The 24,850-nt window shown below is 36.7% G+C and overlaps 2 protein-coding genes and 1 pseudogene across 2 annotated transcripts; 2 read left to right on the top strand and 1 right to left on the bottom strand.

The window, feature by feature from the left end:
• Positions 1–126: 126 nt before the first annotated feature.
• Positions 127–17,202, bottom strand: LOC128157494 (uncharacterized). The gene is made up of 2 exons (XM_052820073.1): positions 16,776–17,202; positions 127–2,288 (listed from the first exon to the last, which is right to left on the bottom strand). The coding sequence occupies exon 2, from the start codon at positions 2,271–2,273 to the stop codon at positions 279–281; it is 1,995 nt and encodes a 664-aa protein (XP_052676033.1). The 5' UTR covers positions 2,274–2,288; positions 16,776–17,202; the 3' UTR covers positions 127–278.
• LOC128191419 (putative protein TPRXL) lies at positions 6,432–7,530 on the top strand. The gene is made up of 2 exons (XM_052863475.1): positions 6,432–6,731; positions 7,258–7,530. The coding sequence occupies exons 1-2, from the start codon at positions 6,432–6,434 to the stop codon at positions 7,528–7,530; spliced, it is 573 nt and encodes a 190-aa protein (XP_052719435.1).
• A 135-nt stretch (positions 17,203–17,337) lies between the features above and the next one.
• Positions 17,338–18,699, top strand: LOC128157495 (uncharacterized; annotated as a pseudogene).
• Positions 18,700–24,850: the final 6,151 nt, after the last annotated feature.

Here is a 24,850-nt window from a genome sequence, read left to right as displayed (position 1 = left end):
GTAAATTAACTCTAAGCCTTTTGGTTTTAATTTTTTAAGTATATAATTTTAGAAGTACAAAGTTCGATCACTGTGTATACAGTCTTAATCCATTCAAATGATTTATTCATTACCAAAAAAACAAACAAACAAAAAAACAAATCAGAAAGCTGTATTTCATTTTCATAAATCATGGTTTGTTCAATATTTGTCTAAGTTCAACACGTTTTTTTTTCAACGTCTTATAAAGTTAGTTGTTTTTTGGTTACTAAACGTCGTTAACCATAATCAACATATTTTCAACGTTGGTACAATGTTGTATGCCTGCTTGGTAGTCTGTCTTGAAAATACCGAAACGCTGTGAAGAAGTAGGTCAGTGAAAAGTCATGAACGCCCCCCAGTATGCACCCTGGTTTGAAGTCCTCCATCAAGTACATCTGAATAAAGAGGCGTTTGAAATCCCGTTCATCAAGGAACGTAAACAACACGATAAGTAACGTGAGAAGTTCGTCATGGCTGCTCTTAAAATCCTGAAGCGAGGCTGCAGACTTCAGAGCAGACACTTGGTTTCCAACAAAGCGGTAAGTTTTGGTGATCATCTTCAGTTTCCCAGTAATGGTGGTTTCCCTCACAAGGGTGTGAACCAAATCTAGTCCAGGCTGTAGAATGTCGTACAGACTTTCTCCTTCTTGGACCTCCGGACGTTTGACTCCTGTGACATTAACGGAAGCGGAAGGGTCATTCAGATAGCGTATCCACGGTTCGTCAATACCTAGCTCCTCGAAAGACATGTCCTTGGTTTTGTTAAACACATTAACACATATTCTACCATATGTTTTATCATACAACGATTCTAAGGGTTCCATGATTTTGTGACATAAGATATTATGATAGTAAATAGCTATTTTTCCGCTTATGTTTGATTTGGCGGTTCCATGGAAGCTGTTTTCAGAGATGGCTAGCGAAAGAAGTTTAACCATACTCAACAAATGATCATTCACCTCTCGTTTTATTGCATCTGTAGGAGACTGAAAAACGGTTTCTTGTCTTCTTGGATCGTTTTTTTCATCTTCAGGGATGTCCATTGTACGGTGCCCGATCATATCTCCGGAAGCTTGATCTTCAGTTTCTTTCAAGACTGCAGCAATTTTATCGTGTATACCAGAACAGAAACGAAAATGTCGATCTGTGACGTCATTGGTGATGTCTGCGAAAATGGAAAAGATCGTCTCCTCTAGCGTGTACCAGGCCTTTGGCTTGCAGTTCATCCCAATGACGTCAGTATCGTGTTCGGCCGTTCCATCATATTTCATCTGCCAACCAAAAGTCTGGCCATCTGTCTTCAAGTCATCTAAGGCTTGTTTGATAGCCTCTCGAACCGAGGAAATCTTGGCCTTATGCAAGCAGAGCCGATGTAATTCTTCCATTTCTTCTTGTAGCTGTTCGTTAATCTCAATGTAAATCTGATGGCAGTCGTTCGTAGTATCGGCTTCTAACAACTGTTTTGACTTTTTTGCATGTTTTATGGTTTCCTGAATTGTTTTAATCTTTACCAAATTCTCATGACAGGCATCTCGTTCTTTTCGGACCAGACCAAGTTCATCAGCCGTAGAATTACTCAGTTTCAATTCATCTACCTTTCTTTGGATGGCATCAAATACATGGCAGGCTTCTTTGACATCTTTTTCTATGTGTTTTTCGAACTCTTGAAGAAATTTGGGATTGCATGAAAGTATGTACGTCTCACTTGTAAAATCTTCGTTCTCAAGAATTTCCTTTCGTTTTTTGGCCAAGGAGGATTCCTTTAAATGCACATCCACGCCTTTCTCCTCAATAGTTTGTTCAATGCTTTTGAGTTGCTTTTCAACTATGCCAAGGGCGTTATGGAGATTAGACATGTCGTCTACTGTTAGCAAGATAGATGGCATGATATAACAATGGAGCAACCGCAACAATTCAGTCTTAAATTGTTTCTTGCTAAATTCTCTCCTTCCCATGCTGATTAACAACTCTCTTGTAGCTTCAAATAGTTCTTGAGCTTTTGGGTCTAACTCATTGTAATCATAGTCTTCAAAAACCAATACTTCTCTGACGCTGTCACCTGGTTCCATTCGAACACGAACTTCGCGGCAATTGCCGTCAATGAAGATGGCGTCAATGAAAAGAGACTTGAACCAGATGGCGGGCTCTAGCTGTAGATCATTTCCCACGTCGTCTATCATTGGGCGGTACCCATCCTTCAGCACCACCTTCAGCAGCTCCAGCGAGTCCCCATGTCTCAAATACAGGTACATGACAACAACCTAGTCCTGAAAAGATTAAAAGTAATAACGACTAATATTAGAATAAAAATAACAAAGATATGACGAAAAATCTATTTACCCTTAATGGCAAAATGCAGGCAATGAATACTGATTGAAGTTGGTTATGCTGGTTGCTCATGAAAAGAGGAATTATAACTATATATAAGGTCTCCCGTTTTAACAGAAGACGTTATCGTTTTTCTATACGTCTTCTTCTCTTGTAGCCAAAGTTGTGCAAAAGTTTTCTTGGAAATGACTCGACTGATTTGCATGAAATTTTATTGGTTTGATAATATTTTGAACCTTATCAGAAATCGATAATTATTTGTTGATAATGTCATTTCGAAAGATATAGCATGCACATTTTCAGGGCTGGGAGACGAAAGATTGCAAATAAGACTTTCGATCATTCCTGTCAAGCACAGAAAGCGATGAAGCTCAATAGGGCTTGGAAATTAAAATATTAACTAGTCATTTTACGTGGTTTTATTTTATTATCTTTTTCTAAACATTATTTCGTAAACATACGGAGAACAAAGGGTGAATGAGAAAGTTTGATTTACTAAAGCAGTTATATTTTAAATTTTAATTAAGTTATTAAACCACAGCTTCTGCTGTTTTAATTACAACACATTTTGGAGTACAAACCATAAAGCTAACCTTCTCAGGATTTTCCCAATGCACTGCAATCCTTTGCAAAAGACTAGTAATAGATTGTCTCTTATACCAATGATCAAATGACATATTGATTTGTCATAATAACCATTTTGTTCATTTAATTTTGCAAAAAATCAGCATGGTTCTTGGGATTAAACTGTCCTTTGCAGGACAAATATTTGTCACACAACCATCAGACATACCTATAACACTCCGGCAAAAGACTTAAATATTTAAAATCTCCTGCATGCAACTCCCCTATGCGGAAGGTTTTTTTTAAATATCTCGCAAATGTATGAACCTAACCGCACTTTAGTAAATGTGTTTAGACATATTAAACTCTTTTTGAGAGTTTCCCTCGATTTTAGCTTCAAAGGCTGCTTTGTAGCTCGATAAATCGAAATTTATCCAAGTTCTGTTTTCCATAATCTAGAATGCTAAGTATGACAAGTTTTCGTTTAGTTTAAGATCTATAACGTCTTTTGGCTTTGTCTTATTCAGTTGCGCATGTAAACTATAAACAATCATGATAATTTTGTTTAAAAGGCCCTCATAAGACGATAAAGGGTCGGCTACTAAAACAATCCTTTCTTGATATCTCAACATGGCACATAATTTCTAAACACTTATTTAAGAAATTGTAAAATTAGTATAAAATTTCAAGAGCTTAAATTTTTGACATCAAGACAAAGGGGTTGATCATTCAAAATAGGGGTCGAGAGGGCTCCAAAGTGTTCTAATAACTTTTTTCTGTGAAAGGTTTTGTTTTACTTTATAGAAGCAATAATGTCTCAATGTTATTTCTCATTAGCATGTTTTTAAACACAACAAATTATGTTTGAAATAACAAGAGCTTTCATTAGAATTAAGGAAAATGGTTTGTCCTTCAAATAAGCGGCCAAGAGGGGTCTAAAGTCTGACTCAGGTTTTCCATTCTCAAGGATTATTATTTGTGTCCGGTCTCGCAGAAAGTTTTTAATCCAACTGTATAGGTTTTTCCGAATTTCATTGAGATGAAGTTTGTTCATCAGCATAGTGTGCGGAACTTTATCAAAGGTCTTAGAAAAATCCAACAGTATCACGTCCGCCTGGCTTTTGTCGTCAAAAGACTTGGCAAGATTCTGTACAGCAACAATAACTTGGGTATCAGAGGATCATTGTTTTCTGAAGCCTTATGACGATGTTTTACATCCGTTAGAATTACCTTGTCTCAAGCAACTTACATGTTATAGAGTGAAAGTGGCCTGTAATTCTCTACTTTGTTTTTGCCTTCTTTTAGTATGCTGGTACCACATTTGCCATTGTCCATTCCCTTGGGATGACTCCTTGGTTTATTGACCCCTGGAGGAACTGGAAGAAAATTGTGAGAACTAGAGCAAGGTCCGTCCAAAGAAACCTCAGCAACCATGCGTGAATGCCGTCAGCCCCAGTGGCTTTAAGGGTTTGTAGACTTTGAATTAGCATGTTTACACCAGCCTCTGATATATTATACAATTCATTGCAAGATGTGTTTTAGACCCATGGATTTTAATGTTGTTCACTGTTTCATTAAAACTGAACACCGAAGAAAACTGCTTCTTAAGGATTGTAGTCTTAGATGTATTTTCTGCATATGTCTGTCTCCTGCTTTTAATGTTGCTATCCCTTCACGATTCTCGTTTTTGTTGTTGATGAATCCCCAGAGTTGCTTTGGATTGGATGTACAGTATGATGAAATTGTGTTCTTTATACTAGTATATGAGTTGCGTCAAGCGAAAAGGGACCTTCGTGACATAGAATAAATACGTCACAATAACGCTGCAAAGACTTGACCTTTCGTCTGCTTGTTTACCGGGAAAAGGTGAAGAAAACGCACAACGTTAAAGATCGTATCATATCTATATGTAATGTAAATAAAAGCGTGACCATCGATCCTGCTGTATTCAACTTTCATGGATTTACAGGTAACTTATTTATTTTTATTACATGTGCATTTATTTTATATGACACTTCATAAATACAGCATACATGTATAGGGCCTATATGATAATTATACGCCTATATAGTTGTCAGACGTTAACTTACTGTACATAAATCGTTAGAAGCAACATTACTCATTTCAAACAAATGCAATTCCAATAAAATAGCAAGTAATAGCTCCTTCCATTCAGAGGCTTTGTCAGCAGAAATCGTGGACATTTTGCTGTCATTTAAATAATGCATGTTGATCAAGAAGTAAAGTACGCACTGTCAACACGTAATGTAACGCACTTTAGCTTAAGTAATTGTTAGCGGCATCTATAGACTTAGTCATTAATGCAATGTTTTGGTATGAAATATTTATTTTCCCTTCTTGCTAAAATAATATATTTAATAGCGGAATAGTTTGTCATGACAACGATCATGAACTATTCCTTTCGATAGATATGTACAATATTTACTATCCTAACTTCTAAGATCCCATAAGCGTAGGGGTATGTGTCTTATCTCTAATGTCAGAGGTACCGGAATCGAGCCCTTGTCGCAGCGTGATGAATAGTGAACATGTTAGCAGTGGAAGAAGTTAAATTCCCTTTTGCAACTATTTTCTTCTTATTAATGCCGTTATCAGTTAACTGCTTTACTTTCATTCTTATGAAGATATTATTGTTTTGATACAAAGAATATATAAAAAAGGGGGGCTGTCAGTTGATTAATGGCAATCTGATGAATTATGTAAAGGGTACTATCCTAATTTAATTTTTCAATACACAAACTAAATAAACTTTTTAAAATCAACAGGCTTTAGACAACTTGATTGATGAGTTCCTCCCTCGTCATAGACAAGTGACAAGTGCACCGTCTGATGAAGAAAGTGATAGCGATTCGGATAGGGACGAGTTAATTATCATCAGGTCTAATCGACCCTCTTCTATATTTCATAATAAATTTGATATAAGAATAAATTATTCTTTCTATCTTAAAATTAGCAATTTTAATCTAACATCTTCAAGAAAATCCCTAAGTTAATCCTTTCTTTATCGCAGAATAATGATTAACACGTATTTTAGCTTAAAGCCAAAAAGTTAAGAAGTTAGGTACATATTCACACATTTTGATTGCACGTTAAATTCCATTTTATTTATCAACAAATAGCCTTTACGCCAAGCCACGCAATGCGATTAACAAATTCTTTTGATGTCCTCTTGACTCAATTAGTGTCAGTTCATCGGATTAAGTTTCTTTGTTAGACCTGCTCTTTTAGGTATCTTTTCTGTGAGAGGCCCCCGATAGGTAATTGGGTATATGTATCTGTATATGTTTTTGTTGTTTTGATAATTACCCCTTTGTTGAACCCTACTTCGACCAGGCTGATTTTTGTATCCAGTGCCCAGCGCGTCACTTTTTGCTGGACACTCAAGAATAAACGACGTAAACTTTATTAAAGAAGCCTTGGTCATTATTTCAGTTGTCACCAGATAATCAAAGAAAATCCCGGGTGACAAGTTGGTGGAGAAAGGCTCAAGATCCCACATGAAGACAAAGCAAATCAACTACTACCTGCGATCAACAGAGAACCAGCATCAAGACGAAACATTACCACCACAAGTGCAAATCTCCAAGTCAAACGAACAACATTACCAATCAACACTAGAAATAGCACCATCTGATTCAGAGGAACAACACCCCCAATCAACAACCGAAGCACCAGCATCTGAATCAGAGGATCAAGAAATTGAAACTTTAGATGAGGAGCAAATCCCTAAGGATCACATAACACAATCATCAACAGATCATCAACCACTAGAACACCAGATTAGAAATAGAATTATGGCCACAGGAATTAATTGGCAGTGAAAATGTACATCTTTGGATAACTGTACTCGAAAACTGGCAGAAATTCCACAATGTTTCCGATTCAGAAGCCCTCCTTGCCATAGGGTGTAATTTTGAAGGCCAAGCAGCCACATGGCTCCAAACCTTATCACCAGCCCAGAAAAACAATCTTACAACATTCAAAGACTGCTTGAAAAGTCGCTTTGCAAATAAGGAAACAAATTCCCTTCTAGGACTTAGACAGTACCCTGGAGAGTCAACCAATGACTACCTCTCAAGAGCAGAAAAACGTCTTTGGGACATGACCTCCCAGAAATATACAAAGTCCAATTCACAACAAATGGATTAATCAACACTATAAAAAAATGTGTCATCTCGAAAGAGCCCAAAACTTTCCAGGAATTACGTCACGCTGTTGACCTGGCAAAACAAGAACTAGAATGTGACAACAAACAGGACTTTGACATTCAATCTCTCACATCAATAAGGGAGACACTTAAGAGTGAAATTAGTGCTCTAACAGCCACACAAGAGAGACCATTCCAAAATCAAAAGAGGAAGCAACACAACCCTGGACGTGAATCCTTCTCCCAAACACCCCAGGCCCAGGCACCTTGGAACCAACCCGGCCAGTCCTTCAGCAACCCCGCTTAGACCTTCAGCCACCCCGCCCAGTCCTTCAGCCAACCAAACCAGTCCTTCAGCCACCCCACCCAGTTCAACCAACCCGGTCAACCCTTCCAATGGATGGTACCACCCTCACCTTGGCCCCAGCAGCAATGGTTTCAACCGATGAACCAACCCATGAATAGGAGAGGGAGAAAGACATGCAGCGGATTTGGTAAGTTCTGTTTTTCCAGATCAGCTTGCCCTGCATTTAGTGTTAAATGTTCCAACTGCGGAAATTGGTGTCATTTTGCCTCAGTCTGTCGCACAAATCCAACACCACCACATACATCTCAACAAGTGACAACTAACCACCAGCAATCTAACAACCACTCTAACCAGCCCACCTTCCAAAACTCATCATACTAGGGGCACGCGCCTATCCTTCTTGAGGATAGGCACCAAGCTAACAATGACTCATCCCTGCTAACAGCTCATACTAAGCATGCTTCGAATATCCATTCTAATGATTCCAAACCTAACCATCCCCCAAGATCTAACCAAAAACCTACCCCAAAACCCAAAACCAAATCAAAACGTAAGAAATCATTCAGCAATGTCAATTTGATCATGCCTATTATGAAAAATACTGTTAGCATTGAAATCTATGGACATCCCATAAGAGCATTGGTCGACACGGGTGCAAGTATCTCTTGTGTAGCAGCGTCTGTCTTAACTAGATTAGGTATAGATAGGAACGAGCTACAGTCGATGGATGAAACTGATGCTGTGGCTGTTGGTGGTGAGAAACACCACAGTCTTGGTGCTTTTTCCCTACCTGTCTCTTTTGAAAATTGTATTATTTCTCACACTTTCCAAGTTTTTGAAAAATTTCAACATCCCATCATTCTAGGACTAGATTTTCTAACACTCAACAAAGCTGTCTTAGATGTTAATCAAAACACTCTTTCTCTCAAAGACCCCATTTCAGAGCAAGTCCTTTCCCTTCAAATTAACACAGGTATTGCCCGTGTGTCCCATTCTATCAAAATCAATCCAAAGTCAATTACATCTGTAGAGGTGTTCATTTCAAACCTCCCCAATGACCAATCAGTTCTCCTTGAACCATCACCAGACTTACCAGAACTTGGACTTGTTGGTGCTAAATGCTTGATAGACACAATCAACAATGACACTCATTTTATTCAGATCATCAACCCAACCGATGACCCTGTTACTCTTTCAGCAGATACATGTGTTGCATCAGCTTGTTGTATTAATTCAAACATGGTAGTATCTCTTGACACCCCCACTAGTGCCAAACCCCTTTCAGAAAAGCAGGACATTAAGGAACCTATCTCCTTTGACCTATCCTCTTCGGACTTAACAGGTGATCAAAAACAAATTCTCCATGCTTTTCTCCAAAAACATAGGTCAGTCTTTGCATCAGATCTCAAAGAATTGGATAAGTGTTCTCTTCAGCCACACAGAATTGAAACAGGTGATGCTCATCCAATTCGTCAGCGTTTTTACCGCCAATCCCCACAGGTAAATGCAGAAACAAACCGACAACTGGAGGAAATGTTAGATGCAGACATTATAGAGGAATCAACTTCCATGTGGCAGAGCCCTGTAGTTATGGTCAAGAAAAAGAACGGACAACTTCGTTTTGCTGTTGACTACAGGAAACTCAATGCTGTAACAAAACAACACACCTTTCCTCTCCCCAGACTTGAAGATGTCTTTGATACTATCGGCATTTCTAAAGCCAATATTTTCTCTACTTTAGATCTTGCATCAGGCTTCTGGCAGATTCCTATGGACCCTGAAACTGCTCATAAGTCAGCCTTTGTGGCCCCTACAGGAATCTATCAGTGGAAAAGAATGCCTTTTGGTCTTGTTAATGCCCCAGCTAGTTTCCAAGCTCTCATGACCCAAGTCCTTAAAGGTCTTAATTGGAAAACTTGTCTTGTGTATGTTGATGACATATTAGTCTTCTCAAATTCCTTTCAACAACACATACAACATCTTCATGACATTTTTACTCGCCTCGAATCTGCAGGACTTACTTTGAAACCAAGTAAATGTTCCTTTGCCCTAAAGGAAGTCCACTATTTGGGTCATGTTATTACAAAAGCTGGAGTGAAAGCTGATGTTGCAAAAACAGATGCAGTGAAAACTTTCCCAACCCCTAAGTCTACCAAAGATGTTCGGTCATTCCTTGGTCTTTGCAATTATTATCGGAAGTTTATCCAGGGTTATAGCTCCCTCATTAGCCCCCTTACTGCTCTGCTGCGGAAAGATGTTAAGTTCAAATGGTCTGAAGAATGTCAAGCTGCTTTTGAACAATTAAAAACAGCTCTAACATCCCCACCTGTCTTAGCTTATCCTGACAATTCAAAACCTTTTGTTCTTACTACTGATGCTTCAGGTACAGCACTAGGTTTCATTCTCGGACAGTTTGATGACAATGGTGTTGAAAGGGTCATAGCTTTCGGCGGTCGCTCCCTTAACAAATTTGAACGAAATTACACTATATCAGAGCGAGAATTTTTAGCTATTGTTGAGGGTATCAAAACTTATCAAGTGTATCTTGCTGACAAACCCTTTACAGTCTTCACTGATCACTCTGCTCTTAAGTGGCTACAATCAGTCAAACATGACACAGGCCGCTTAGCTCGTTGGTCCATTCTCCTTCAAAGTTACAACTTTCAAGTCGTTCATAAAAAGGGAAAGAAAAATGAGGTTGCCGATGCACTTTCAAGACGCACTTACCCTGACCAACCAGCAAATGCACCTGACCCAGAGGATGTAATCCCGAGCACTTCTATCTCTGCGCTATCAACTTCTCAAGAACATAATCAAGTCACATTTTTCTACAAAAATGAAAAGCAACAAGTTCTTATGTCAGACACACCTCATGTATGTCCCATTTCTACTGTTGATGATGTTGGACAGTTACAAAGTGAATGCCCAGACTTTGCAGCGATGTACGCATATTTGTCGAATGGCACAGTACCTTCTACAAAACTGGAAAGAGATAAATTAATTTCAGAAAGTAATCACTTTGTCTTGTTAGATGGCACTCTCTTTCATTTCTATGAGCCCCGTTCTAAAAAAGTTTCTCAAGTACAACCCGTCCTGAAACAACTAGCTGTCCCACGATGTCTACGGGATGACGTCCTTCGTTCATACCATGACAGCATTGCGGGAGGAGCCCATCTTGGTTTAGATAGAACTTACAGAGCAATCAAGTTGAAGTATTTCTGGCCCAAAATGTACCAAAATGTAGCAGATTACATTCGTACTTGCGATTCTTGTCAACATTCTAAGAAAAGCACAAATCCTCATAGAGCCCCTTTAGTCAATATGCCTGTAGAGGACACTTTCGTTTGCCTTCACATGGACATTCTTGGTCCACTTACAACTTCAAATGAAGGGTACAAGTACATATTGTTAATTGTCGACTCATTCAGCAAATTTCCTGAGGCCTTTCCCTTAAAATCACAAGACTCAAAAGAAATTGCTAATGTTCTGTTTTCTGAAATCTTTGCTAGATATGGTGCCCCAAAAGTTATTGTCAGCGATAGAGGACAAAACTTTCTTAGTAAACTTGTCACAGCTGTTTGTGAAATTTTCCAAGTAACAAGACACTTAACTAGCTCCTATCATCCTCAAACCAATTCAACTTGTGAGAGAATGAATAGCACAATCGCCCAATGTCTGAGAACTTATGTCAACTCAACACAAACCAATTGGTCTAAGCTATTACCAGGAGTCATGATGGCCATAAGGATGAGCCCATGTACACAAGCTTCAAACTTTTCCCCTTACCATCTTGTCTTTGGAAAGGAAATGAATCTTCCCTTTGATACCTTACTCATTCCAAGAAATGGTCTCAATAAAGATGCAAAATCTCATGGACTGATCTTATGTCCCACTTGAAAATCGTTAAGGATATAGCAAAAGAGAACATAAATCAAGCACAAATCAAGCAAAAGCAACAGTATGACAAGAAATCTACAGATGTGCCAGACTTACGTGTTGGACAGTCCGTACTTCTCTATTCTACAAAAGTACCAGTAGGTCTATCTCCCAAACTTCACAATCCTTGGGATGGCCCATTCTACATAACAGCTATTGGGCCTAACAACACATACAAATTGTGAAGATGCTCCAACCACAAAGAGCTGAAATCCTTCATTCATGTCAACAGACTTAAAAGGTATGAAAACCCAGATGACCGACCAAGTCTCGACCCCCCACCCCCCACTGAACCTTCATTGATAACCATCTGCCCCCTGAAGATGCAGATCCCGGACAACCCCCAACCATGATTGAGCCAACTTTGTCTCAACCAAATACACTGGATGAAAATCTAACTTTAGATGCACGGTCAGAGCCAATTTTGGTCAACCAAATCCAGCACTCGATGAGGATCTAACTTTAGATGACAAATCAACCCCTACGCCCACAACGCCAACTGCAGACACACCCAACCCCACCCAAACCAATGACTCGAGTGAAACCTTCTTTGTCGAGAAACTCCTACGATACAAATTTCACAAAGGCAAGAAACTGTTCCGAGTAAAATGGCTCGGACACGCGGAACGAACATGGGAACTTGAGGAAACTCTTCCTCCTTCTATGGTACGCAAGTTTCACATCACCAAGACACAAAAAGGGACTTCCCGAAAGAAGAACAAAAGGCTGACTTGCTTCAACAAGTAGATTTGACATCGACTAGTCCAAGACTCTTTACCTAACCTTTCCTATAATCCCATTTCTATCTCTGCTCCCTGAGCCACTCGTTATGGACCATTGTTAGTATTTTTATATGTAGCTCATGCCATAAACATGTTACCTATAAGTGCTAACAAAGTGTACAGAACATAATCCTGAATCTTGCTTCCTTCCCAAAGGTACTCCTGGACTATCCAACGTCTTCCTCATCATGAGTCTTTTGTCTCTCCTTTGTTTTGTGTCCACCGGTGATGCTGCTGCAGTCCAAAGACTGAATTATGGAGTCCTCTTTGAACCAACCCATCAACTTTACCTGGGACAGGAATACTGGGCCCACACATTCCAGATCCCACAACCGAAAGCAGTTTACTTAAACCGAGAACTGTACTGTAACAACGCCCCACAGTGCAAGTACAGCAAACATATTATTAAAACACTTAATACTTTAAGAACCCAAACGATGGCAAGTGTCAATTCCACTGTCCGGTAAGTCCACGCCCTTATACCCCAATCCCAAATCCCCCATAGAAATCAATTCATTGGCTCTTCCAGATCTAAGCGTGCAATATTTGACTTTGTCGGCCAAATCTCCAAATCTCTTTTTGGCACTGCTACTTCAGACGATATTGATACTTTACAGCGTCATATGCAACTCCTTATCGTAACAATGTTAAAATTGCTAAAGCTATGGCTGTTCAAGAAAAACATTTATCTTCTTTCATCTCTACTGTTGATGCTCGATTTAACAATGTTATGGATGCAATTAAGAAAAATCATGATGACACAGTTGCCCTCACTGACCTACTTCATCGTTCTGTAGATTCTGTGGAAAATGAGTTTGCTCTTTTAGAACAGTTAATTTTGAAACAAACAAATGCTACAGCTACTTTAAACCTTGCATTAGAACACATCAAAATTAGCATTAATGAATTGATAAAAGGCAAGTTATCTCCCTTTTTGCTTACCCCGCATGTTATTAAATCATCTTTAAATCAAATTCAAAACATAATCGACCAAAAATATCCCAAATTTAATATTATTCATAAAGACCCCTTATATTTTTTTTCATTTGGTGATTTTTTATATGCTAGGACCCATTCTACATTATTTTTGACTTTAAAAATCCCAATCTCTCCATTTAAGCTACCACTTCTTTTGTACAGAGTCTACTCATTTCCTCTACCCATCAATTCATCAACTTCACATGCCACACAACTTGCAGATGTCCCAACTTACTTTGCACAAACACATGATAACCAACACTTCACACATGTTACTAAATCAAATTCCAAACTGCAAAGGTACATCAATCAAATTTTGCACTTTTCACCTCGCACTTACTTCCTCTGCCTCATCAACCAGCATATCATCATTATTTAACAACCAAAAATCTTCTGTATACAAATTATGTGACTTCAGATTTTTTCCAAACAAGATAAAACCATCAATTATTGAATTATCTCCCTCTAGTATCCTTTTTTATCAAACTTCAATGCTCGCCCTCGATTGCTCAACAGGTCAAAGAATAATTAAAGGTTGCCCATTTTGTGTAATGCATTTACCATGTTTGTGTTCAGTTACTTCAGGAGATTTATATCTACCCCCTAGAATTGGTCAATGTCAAAACATCTCTAATTCCATAACTGTGCTACACCCTGTCAACCTTGCTCTTATCCAAGAATTCTTTGATCCAAAATTTTATTCAACAATCTTTGGCGATACAACATTCCAACAATATCTTGATCTAAAAATTCCTAAATTGAAAATTTTTAATCATTCATTTTCTCAGTATTTGGCTGCAGATCTGAAACATCTTTTAAGTTTAAAGAAAATGGCAAAATTAGCTAAGAAAGACGAGACTGTATTTCAATCTTTTGCTGAATCCATGTTAGCAGGTCAAATTGACTTCACTGTTGATTCTTTTCCTGATACTAGTGGTACAATTGCTATGGTAGCTTCTGCGTTAACAACACTATGCATGCTATACTGTATTTGGTCTTTCTTCAAAATTAGAAAATTAACAGCTATTGTTGCTGTAACCCACATTCCTAACCAAACTTCAGCCTTCCCTACCCCACATCATAACCTCATATCCTATTACAATAATGGTCCAAACACTGACTCACCATCACCTATCCTTCAAAACATCTACACTTCATTCACGACACCATGGCCATATGTTACACTTTCAGCTTTCACTACTTTACTTATCTGTTTCTATGCACACAGGCTATGGAACAAATTCAAACAAACACACAAAACTACACTTCACATGGAACTCCCTTCTGGAACTGATTGCATCCTAATCCCACTACTAACACTCCCACTCTGTCCAGACAACTGGAACATTCAACCTCCACAAGACATCCAACACATCAACATACGCAGAACATACCTTATTTGGGCAAACCTCTCATTAGATGCACCCAACTTAATTATTGAAAATACCCATACAAACAAACGCATCAACATTCCCACCACCATTCTCATTTCACCACTTAAGGCTCACAGACTGCGAAATTTGTTAGCTCAACCATATACAGTTTACTTTTTATTATCCCACCACCAATATTTTCGTTTACTACAGTAAATTTTATTCACTGCATTAGATCTGGAAGTGCAGAGCTTACTTTGTGTGAAAGGAGTGTGCAAGAATACCATGTTATTGTACCAAATATGCTTGGTTTGTATTAACTAATGTCATGTATTTTGTCCACAATATATTTTGTTTTGTACTCCCATGTTCTGTATCATGTCACTTGGTCGTCCACTTCCTAAGTTGAGTACAAAGCCTATGTTTTCCTTTTTTTGGTTTTTTTTTCTTCCCCATGTATTCATACTGTGTGTCATTTCATACCTACCTCTGTACATATTTTAATGCAATTTATTTCTTTAATGTTATAGTTCTTTAGCTTAGATTTTGTTTATATGTGATTACATTACCCACCTCTCATTATTTTTTTTTACTTTTACATCCCTATTTTTTTTCATCTTTGAGGACAAAGATTTTTCAAACCAGGAGGGACTTATCATCAGGTCTAATCGACCCTCTTCTATATTTTATAATAAATTTGATATAAAAATAATTTTTTCTTTCTATCTTAAAATCAGCAATTTTAATCTAACATCTTCAAGAAAATCCCTAAGTTAATCCTTTCTTTATCGCAGAATAATGATTAACACGTATTTTAGCTTAAAGCCAAAAAGTTAAGAAGTTAGGTACATATTCACACATTTTGATTGCACGTTAAATTCCATTTTATTTATCAACAAATAGCCTTTACGCCAAGCCACGCAATGCGATTAACAAATTCGTTTGATGTCCTCTTGACTCAATTAGTGTCAGTTCATCGGATTAAGTTTCTTTGTTAGACCTGCTCTTTTAGGTATCTTTTCTGTGAGAGGCCCCCGATAGGTAATTGGGTATATGTATCTGTATATGTTTTTGTTGTTTTGATAATTACCCCTTTGTTGAACCCTACCTCGACCAGGCTGATTTTTGTATCCAGTGCCCAGCGCGTCACTTTTTGCTGGACACTCAAGAATAAACGACGTAAACTTTATTAAAGAAGCCTTGGTCATTATTTCAGTTGTCATCAGATAAACAAAGAAAATCCCGGGTGACATAATACACAGTAACCTCGTTCATGATGATGTTTTAAGAGAACGAATAGACCTTTTTACTCGAAGTAATGGCGATGACTTTAGCGAAGAGATTGAAAGTGAAGACGACGACAACGTATCATGTAATGGAAACAGTGATATACAGAGTTTGAAAGAAAAGGTTTTGACATTTTGTTCATGTGGAAAAAATTGCTTAGACAGTGTCCCGTTAGATGATATCCAGAGCTCGATCTTGGCATTAAGAGAACTTTCAAGAGAGGAAAGAGACATGGTAATCATGGGGAAATTTCGGTGAAATTCGAATAGCTGTACACAGAGAGGAAAGGAAAGAAAAAGGATGAGATACACATACTTCTTCAGGAATAAGGAAATTTGCAGGGGGTCTTTTATTTTTGCATATGGTGTTGGTTCAAAATATGTGAAGAATATTGTGTCCCACATGAACGAGAATGGGTGCATACCAACAACGCACAAAAACAAGAATAGACGCCCTAGCAATGCTTTCTGCTTTGATGACCTGAAAAATGCAATAGACTTTATCCAGAATTACGCAGAAGAGTTTGGACTCCCTCAGCCCAATGTGAAAAACCAAGGACATCCTCACATCTTTCTGCCGTCATCTGGTAACAAGTCATCTCTGCATTGAACCTACGTCACATCATGTACTGAAGCAAACAAACGCCACGTTGGTCTTACAACATTTAAGCTTCTGTGGAGAGACTGCTGTCCCCATATCAAGTATATGACTCCACGTTCCGACATCTGTCCAAAATTTGCGAATCATCGGGCCAACATATCTACAGCTGCTGGACAACAGGAAAAACAGGAGCATCTGCAGGCTTTCACTGAACATTTGTTAATGGTGGAGAAAGAGCGTCAGGTAGTTAAACATTTTGATAATATATCAACACTGTTTTTGTATTTCTCTGTAAATTTGTCTATGTTATTGTTTGACATTATTTATCCATTGCAGGTGTATCACAATGCAGTAAAGAATGCGAGAAAAGAAATGAAGCTAAATCACAATTATCTTGTCAAATTATTAAATAAACTACGAGGCTTACAAACCTGTTATCTGCCGCTTGTCCTCCGATCCTTCAATTTCTACTATAAACTTAATGAAAACAGTTCATTGTACTCTTACATACCTGTTTACCTCATAAGGAAAGAAAAAACTTTATTATAAAAACAAAACTTTGTTTCAAATTTACGCTGATATAATTTCTGCGATTCAGAAATCGTCGCGAACAAAGCGGAAATTGGATACACGCGGAAAAAAACCTGATATACGGTAATATTTACATTTACTTTCTTCCCTCCTATTAAATTGCATTGATTGATTTAGGTGAAATTTACGCATAACACAGAAGACCCAATCACTAAATCTGGTGCGTATGTATACATTCAGTCTTCCTTCAGAACATGACTGACTCTCCTTCCGACTTTAAACCGGATCACGACCTGATATTATACGTGGGCTGATTAATATTTCATGGAAGTAAATATTTTTCAAGATTTGAATGAATTCAATTGATTAATTTCTTAGTATACCAAAATAAATTCATCAAATTACAGAAGGAAAAATAAATTGTGTTATTAAAATTTAAAACGCTGTGCACTATATTTGTCAGCATAATTCGGCTGTTCCAACGACTCTTCCGTTAATAACCAAATTTTCATAACGCGCTAGCGCGCGTTATTCAATTTGTATGCACACAACGTTGCAGTTATGAGACCACATCATTCAAAAAATAAGGATTCAATGCTAAATTATTTGTCGTTTGGTATCAAACATTAATATTTTTTTTTAGGTGAAAACAAAAACAGATATGTTCTGGGATATCTGATGTGGCGAACTCTCATGGGCTTGCATCACGATATTCAGCTGTCAATGCAGGTTTCATACAATGGCCGATGTCTTGTTGATGCCGGATTTGCTAACATAAAGCGGCTGTACCACAGGACGGATGTAGATAGCCTTTCCGGTCTTGTTGAGGTGGTTAGGAAAAGCGCCAGATCAAACTCTCCCGTTACCTACACCAACGACGCTGGAGAACACAGCTGGGAGTGGTATGATTGGAAGTCGTTTACCAGCACGTTCTTCACAAATGTGAAAGGCATCCGGAAAATGCTACATTTTAGATTTCCATCATTATCACCGGGTATGTATTTAGTTACATGTATGTAAAACATATAATTCCATCGGATTGACAGACTATTTATGTATCTTGAAGTTTATATATATTTCTTTTTAATCAATATCAATACAGTCAATTAAATTGTAAAAAAATACATGTATAATGTCTGTATATTCACTGTGAGAGGTACATGTACTGAAATAAATTTATTCTTTTTTATACAGGAAAACTGTTCGTCAAAAGTCACGCCGATGACGAGAAATCACGCTTCTGAAATCCAGTATCAGTCCGGAAGACATAACAACAGGGTCAGTGATGCCCGACATTTTACCTCCCGGCGGGATGACCTCAGAGAGGCAACGTTATCTGTTCCGTGTTGTTCGTCCTTTTGTACGAGATCCTTTTAAGGACACTACCTGTCCAGAGGCTGAAGAGTGATGAAGATGATGATAAAATGAACGGTTTTAAATGCAAACATAATGTATTGTTAGGATTCATTTAATGACATTGAAAGTGTATTTATTTTCGTTTTCCAACACGTTTTAATTTTGTTTTATTGAATACTAACATTTTAAACATTTGAAAATGTCAATTAGTTTAGTGAAATATATTTCTTCAGGACAAGAAATGCCGTTGTTTTATTTTTGATGACGTTCTAATGACATTGATATTCTATGACGTTATGCAACGTTTTTGTGACGTTATCTTGCATTAGTTAGTGCATTTCAAATGCATTTTATCTAGTCTTAAACTGAGTATTTGATTAAACATTTGGCATCAAAATACTCAGAAAGACGTGCTTATTAATAAACCAGCAAAAATCCATTTTCCAAAATTTTGTCACGAAGGTCCCTTTTCGCTTGACGCAACTCATATTCATTTTATCTTTTCTTGCATGCATCTCTGGTTTGGGCTCTTAGATAATGGTATCTTCTTATGACCTTCGAATTAGGGCTTTTCGACTTTCGGTCGAAAAGACCTATTGTTTTCGTCTTTTTTTTATTATTATTCTCGACAGGATTTGTGTCAGCGATTTTTTGAAAACGGAAAGACATATTGAAACAATTATGCAACTGTCTTAAAGCAATTGTTGATGACACGCGTATGTAAGGTTTTAGACTTCCGGTTCCGTTACTTACGGTTTTTACAAGGATATCACTAAAAATTGAATGAAACACAAAATCTTACTTACTTTTTGAGTTAGAGCATTCAAATTTTAGAATAAGATGTATCTTGTCAAGTTTTACAAATTTGTCGGTATAAACGTTTTTCTATATCTTATCGTGTTTAAGATATTTGACCTCAAACCTGAGAAAAGGGGGGATAAAAAACAAAAAAATTCAAATGACCTTAGAAATTTAAGAAGACGCCTTAATATTGTTAACGTAGTAGTAGTTAGCATACATTTAGAGTCTTAACAAAAAATATGTAGTACTTCCGGTTTTATGGATTGATATAATTTGTCTATAGGAGTTTCAATGTTAAATTGAAATCACGCGTTCCACGTTTTCTCAAAAAGTTTTCAAGTTAACATTACAATATTTCACTAGTATAATGACACAAACAATGCGCAGACCGAAAAAGGTTTTGGGTACATAATTTTGGAACTTTAGGGATCTGCAAAACAGCCCTTTTGCTGTAACTTTTTTATTTCTATTCCGATTTTCAAAATCTTTTCTGTTTATTGTTTTAAATAAAGATTACAAACTTATGGTTCGAGGGGCCACTTTTTGACTCCTTATAGGGGTTTGGAAGGCCTAAAGATCATCACTTGTTTAAATTTCAAAAAAACAAATTAGTAAGAGTTATTTCCCTTTGCTGTAAAAATGTAGAGCATAAATACTATAGGCATACTAAGTTTTGTGTCCGAGGGATGAATACTTACTTCAATATGATTTTTTGAAAATATTCCTCTGGAAATTAGAAGTGTAGCTTCTTGTAAAGTTCTGGAGTTATCTTTCTTTTGACATTTAACTACTCATGAATTCCTATCTAAGCAACTGGGGATACCAAGGTGTTCAGAAAATTTGGAAATAGATTAGAGATATTTTTTTGACCTTTTAAATAAAAAGGGGATACTGGGGCTGTCGAAAAGCCCTTACTTTTTGTTGAAGACAAAAAAGTTCTAGTTTTTCGTTGATTTTGCCTTGTTGAAATATTTCTTCTTTCTCAGTGGCAAATATCACGGTTTATCCATTGTTGTTTAAACCTGCTGCTTGTCATCTTTGGATGTACGGATGATTCAAGGATGTTGTTGAGTGTGGTAATTATGTTGTTCCATATTCCTTCTTTTGACAATGAAAAATCACAGTTGTTAAAAAAACTAGTTTTCTTTAATTCATTGAATTCTGACTTCATTTTTTTACACAGTTTTCTTCCATCGATAGATCTTACGTTTTACAGCTGTTTCTAGTTTTGCCACAGCTGTTGCATCGTGATCTGATAAACATGGCATGAAGGTGCATCAGTTGACAAGATTCGGTCGGTTCGATAAAAACATTTCCAGTGTATCGCTTAGATGAAAAGGGAAGGTCACGATCTGCTCCAAACCACAATACACTATTGCCATATCGATCAAAGCTAATTTTGCACATACCAGTACAGTTAGTATAAGTTGGGAAGAAACCTAACATATTATTAATATCAATCTTACAGTCTCGTCATTTTGTATTAAATGAAAATAATTTAATTCTGGTTGTAACACGCTTTTTGATTTGCTAAAAAATAATTTTATATTGTAAAAAGAATGTTGCCTACGTCATAGTAAGACTAACGTCAAAAATGTATTAATCCGCCTGACGTTATGTTTGAATTTTGTACAATTTGATGTCATTTTAAATGTTAAATGACTGTTTCTATCTACAATTGATAGAAAAAAATTAAATTATAAGGAATGAATTCAATATTTTTTCGTTTTATACGATATAAAATGGTTTGGGACAGTTTATGCTTTTTTATAAACCGCGAATAAATTCAATATTTTTTAGTTTTATACGAGAGAAAAAATAAAACAGTTAAATATCTATAAAGATATTTAAATTGTCAAGCCATTAAATTAAAAACTAGAGGTACTGTGAGCAAGCTCACAATTGATACCCCCCGCTAAGATAAAAATCATATTGCGTGTATTTTTCCAATTATAAAAAATATTGGATTAATCTATTTCACCGTCCATTTTCTATAAATAACAACTGCTCTTTTTTTTTAAAACTGTTGGTCATAAGCAATATTTGTGTGAAGTTAGAACATTCAATGCTTCTCCATAAGAAAGATAATGACCGGACACGAATTTTGCACTATTTTCCCCAACGACCTTGACCTTGCCCAAATGACCTTGGATCAAGGTCATGACATACCCTTAGGTCATAAGCAATCTTTGTGTGAATTAAGAACTTCCAATGTTTCTCCATAACAACGATATGGACAGGACATAAATTTTGCACTTTTCTGCCAGTGACCTTGACCTTGACCAAATGACCTTGGGTCAAGGTCATAACACACTGAAGTCATTAGCAATCTTTGTGTGAATAAAGAACTTCCAATAACTCTCCATAAAAAGATATGGACTGGACACAAATTTTGTATTTTTCCTGCCAGTGACCTTGACCTTGCCCAAATGACCTTGGGTCAAGGTCATGACACACCCTTAGGTCATAAGCAATCTTTGTGTGAAGTAAGAACTTCCAATAATTCTCCATACGAAATATATAGAATGGACACGAATTTTGTATTTTTCTTGCCAGTGACCTTGGCCTTGCCCGAATGACCTTGGGTCAAGGTCATGACACACCCTTAGGTCATAAGCAATCTTTGTGTGAAGTAAGAACTTCCAAGGTTTCTCCATAAAAAAGATATGGACTGGACACGATTGCACAGACAGACGGACAGACGGACGGACAGACGGACAAGGTGATTCCTATATACCCTTATAAAAAAAGGAAACTATACACCTACAAGTTTGGGGAGAGGGGGCATAAATAGAACGTATATTTAGCATGCAAAAAGAAACAAATTACTATTACATGTATATTAGAAAACAAAACCTATGAACCAGCGAATAAAGAATCAGAAAACAAAAAAGGAACAAAAGAAAAATGAAATGTAACGTTCACAGATTTGATCAAATTAAAGACATGCAAATTACAAATGACAATCACACTGATCAATTATCTCAAATGTAAAGGTCTGTTTTGGTGTGGAGCAAATCTGTAGAATATATATGTATTTTGTTAGATCTTTTTAAGACTTAGAAACACTCTCTCTCTCTCTCTCTCTCTCTCTCTCTCTCTCTCTCTCTCTCTCAACCATTCTCTTACGTCAATTGATAATGGGTGACATTGTTGACCATGATACAAGTCCGTCCTGCTGCGCTCACCCAAACAGTTGCATCGTAAAACATGTTATGATGTCTCCATATAAAATTGGCGCAGTCCGCCCTTCTCTGATAGATACTTCCTAAAGTATGGTAAAAATGTCTCTACAGTGTACATACAGCAGAGCTCGCTTTAAAGTTGGTTTAAACCTTTTTTCCGATGAAGTCAAAGTAAAACGTAACCCCAAAAACGATAACGATGACAAATTAATACCATAAAAACCCTCATCTTAGCCATCTGCACATATGTGCAAAAAACAGTCATTTATAAATTTGACTAACGTTTTTTAATTTTATATTTTAAACAAAATATAAAGCGTATTATCTGCTATTTTACTAAGGACACCTTTTTAAACACTAATCATTAAACTGACTTTCTGAGGATGTTCCCACACAATGCATCGATTGTCTCCCATACCAACATTAAAATAACATATTGATCTGTCAATACATTCAGCGGGTACATCTTATGTAACATAAAAATCAGCACGATTTTTTTTAGATCGGACTGTCAATACCTTAGCATATCAAATTTTGAACATACAATTATCAGACAAATCTTTAACCCTGCATCCCAATTAACTGAAAATCTAAAATCTTCTGCATGCAACCGATCTGGAGATACCCAATTTTTGAGAGGTTTACTCTATGAGTTTTGCTAAAAAGCTGCTTTATCTTTGAAAAATATCAAAATGTATCCAAACAATGTCTACCGTTATCTTAAAATTTGTATGACAATTTTTTTTATTTTCAGTTTAATATCTACAACGTCTTCCGGTTGGTTGCAAACAACCTTTATTAATCTGTGAAACGTCCTAAAAAAGGCGATAAAGGGTCGGCCCCCAAAGTATTCTTTTTTAGGTAACACCATTTAGATCAACTTATAATACGAAATGTTTCCGTATTACAAGATTTTTCATTTGACATCATGCAAGGCAAAGGAGCTGACACTTCAAATGAGGGGCCTAGAGGGCTATTAAATCGTCTAAAAATATTTGTTTGGTCTATTATATAGAAATGATAATGTTTCTCTCACTGTTATTTCTATATTTAGTACAAATATTAATACTTTATATTTTAAGGGACGAAATAAACATAAAAACACATAGGTGAATTCCACTTACTGTTCACGTTTCCTATGAATCTGTAAGTGAAAATGTGATAATTATTGGCTTAACCCTTTGAGCGGTCAGAATTTGAAACATATTAGCATTAAAGGGCAAATACATCGTTAGTGCATCGTTTGATGATCGAGTTTACTTTGAGGAACAAAAAAGGTTGCCATACAAGCTTAATAAGCTTTATTTAGCTTACAATACCCCTTACTAAAATTTAAATTTTCACTGATTTTCATATATATACATGTTACCATTAAGCCTCGTTTCTGTACTCTCAGTTTAACATCATTTAAGTTTATTTTACACAGGAAGGTGGATTTCGGTATATATTGCACTAGACAGGAAACAGTATACTTTGTATAAGTATACGCTATAATTTTTAAGATGTTTAACGGTGTGACCGATCCATTGGATGGCGAAACCAAAATTAAGATAGCATTTTCACTAACATTCATTGGAAACGTGCAGGGATCGATCTGGCTATTCTTGTTTAGCGCACAAACATTCGCTAAGTAATAAGAAATAACACTAATTTTGAAATTGACCAGTGCTTTTCGGCCATCATTGGTCATCGTATAAAAATAATATTGATATTCAACCCTTTTTGAAAACAAAATAGATCAAAATAGATAGGCCTCTTGTTAATGACAAGTCAGAAAAAACAATATTTATAGATTTTCCATTCTTAATATTATGGTATTAAAAATATTTTCCCCCAAAATGCTTTTCTTGATTCAACAATTTTTGTATCATTTGTCCAACTGTAAAATTAATTTCGTTTTATACCTTACAGTTTACCTTTTGTATTTTTTGTGGTTAAACCAAGCCATATTGGTTAATTATGGAAAGATAGTAAAAAATCGATTAAATATGTATATCTATAAAACAATTCAAAATGTTCTCTGACATGTCAATTTTTCTTCAGAATCATTTAAACAAATTGTCATGAGAATGAGATGCAGCAACGTTAGCCTTAGCTGTAGGTCTGTAGCTCCCGGTCTGAAAAAATTGGGATGGACAACCTGGGAGCTATGTACCTCCCAAAATAAAAATTTGCAATTTATGGCGCACAAAACTGCGCTAGTTTTGGACTGATTATTCTTATTTTTATACGAATTCTGTTGAAAAAATTATAATTAAATTCTTCAGCCAATTTAGTACAGAGACATGTATCGTTATCACTTGCCTCAGACTTTCTCTTAAACACGCAAACCGACCGCGGATATATCAGGAGCAGGTACAGTGATGATAGTTGTAGTAAAAAGTCTGAGGAATCTTTTGAAATCGAATATTTGTATAAATGAGTTCAAAAATAAGATTAATCGGTCCAAAATCTAAAGCATTTTTTCAAAATTGCAGATTTTTACAATTGGAGACACTGTAGCTCCTAGGTCGTCCATCCGAATTTTTTCAAGGCGGCAGACCTGCAGCTACCTGAGCCAGGGTTTACCCTAGATTCTTTTGCCCAGACAAGCAGTGAGGTGTATTCACTATTTCATCTCTATCCAGGTCAGA

This window comes from Crassostrea angulata, chromosome 7 (assembly GCF_025612915.1).
Source record: "Crassostrea angulata isolate pt1a10 chromosome 7, ASM2561291v2, whole genome shotgun sequence".
Taxonomy (NCBI): domain Eukaryota; kingdom Metazoa; phylum Mollusca; class Bivalvia; order Ostreida; family Ostreidae; genus Magallana; species Magallana angulata.
This window is presented reverse-complemented; position numbering and strand designations above follow the sequence as displayed.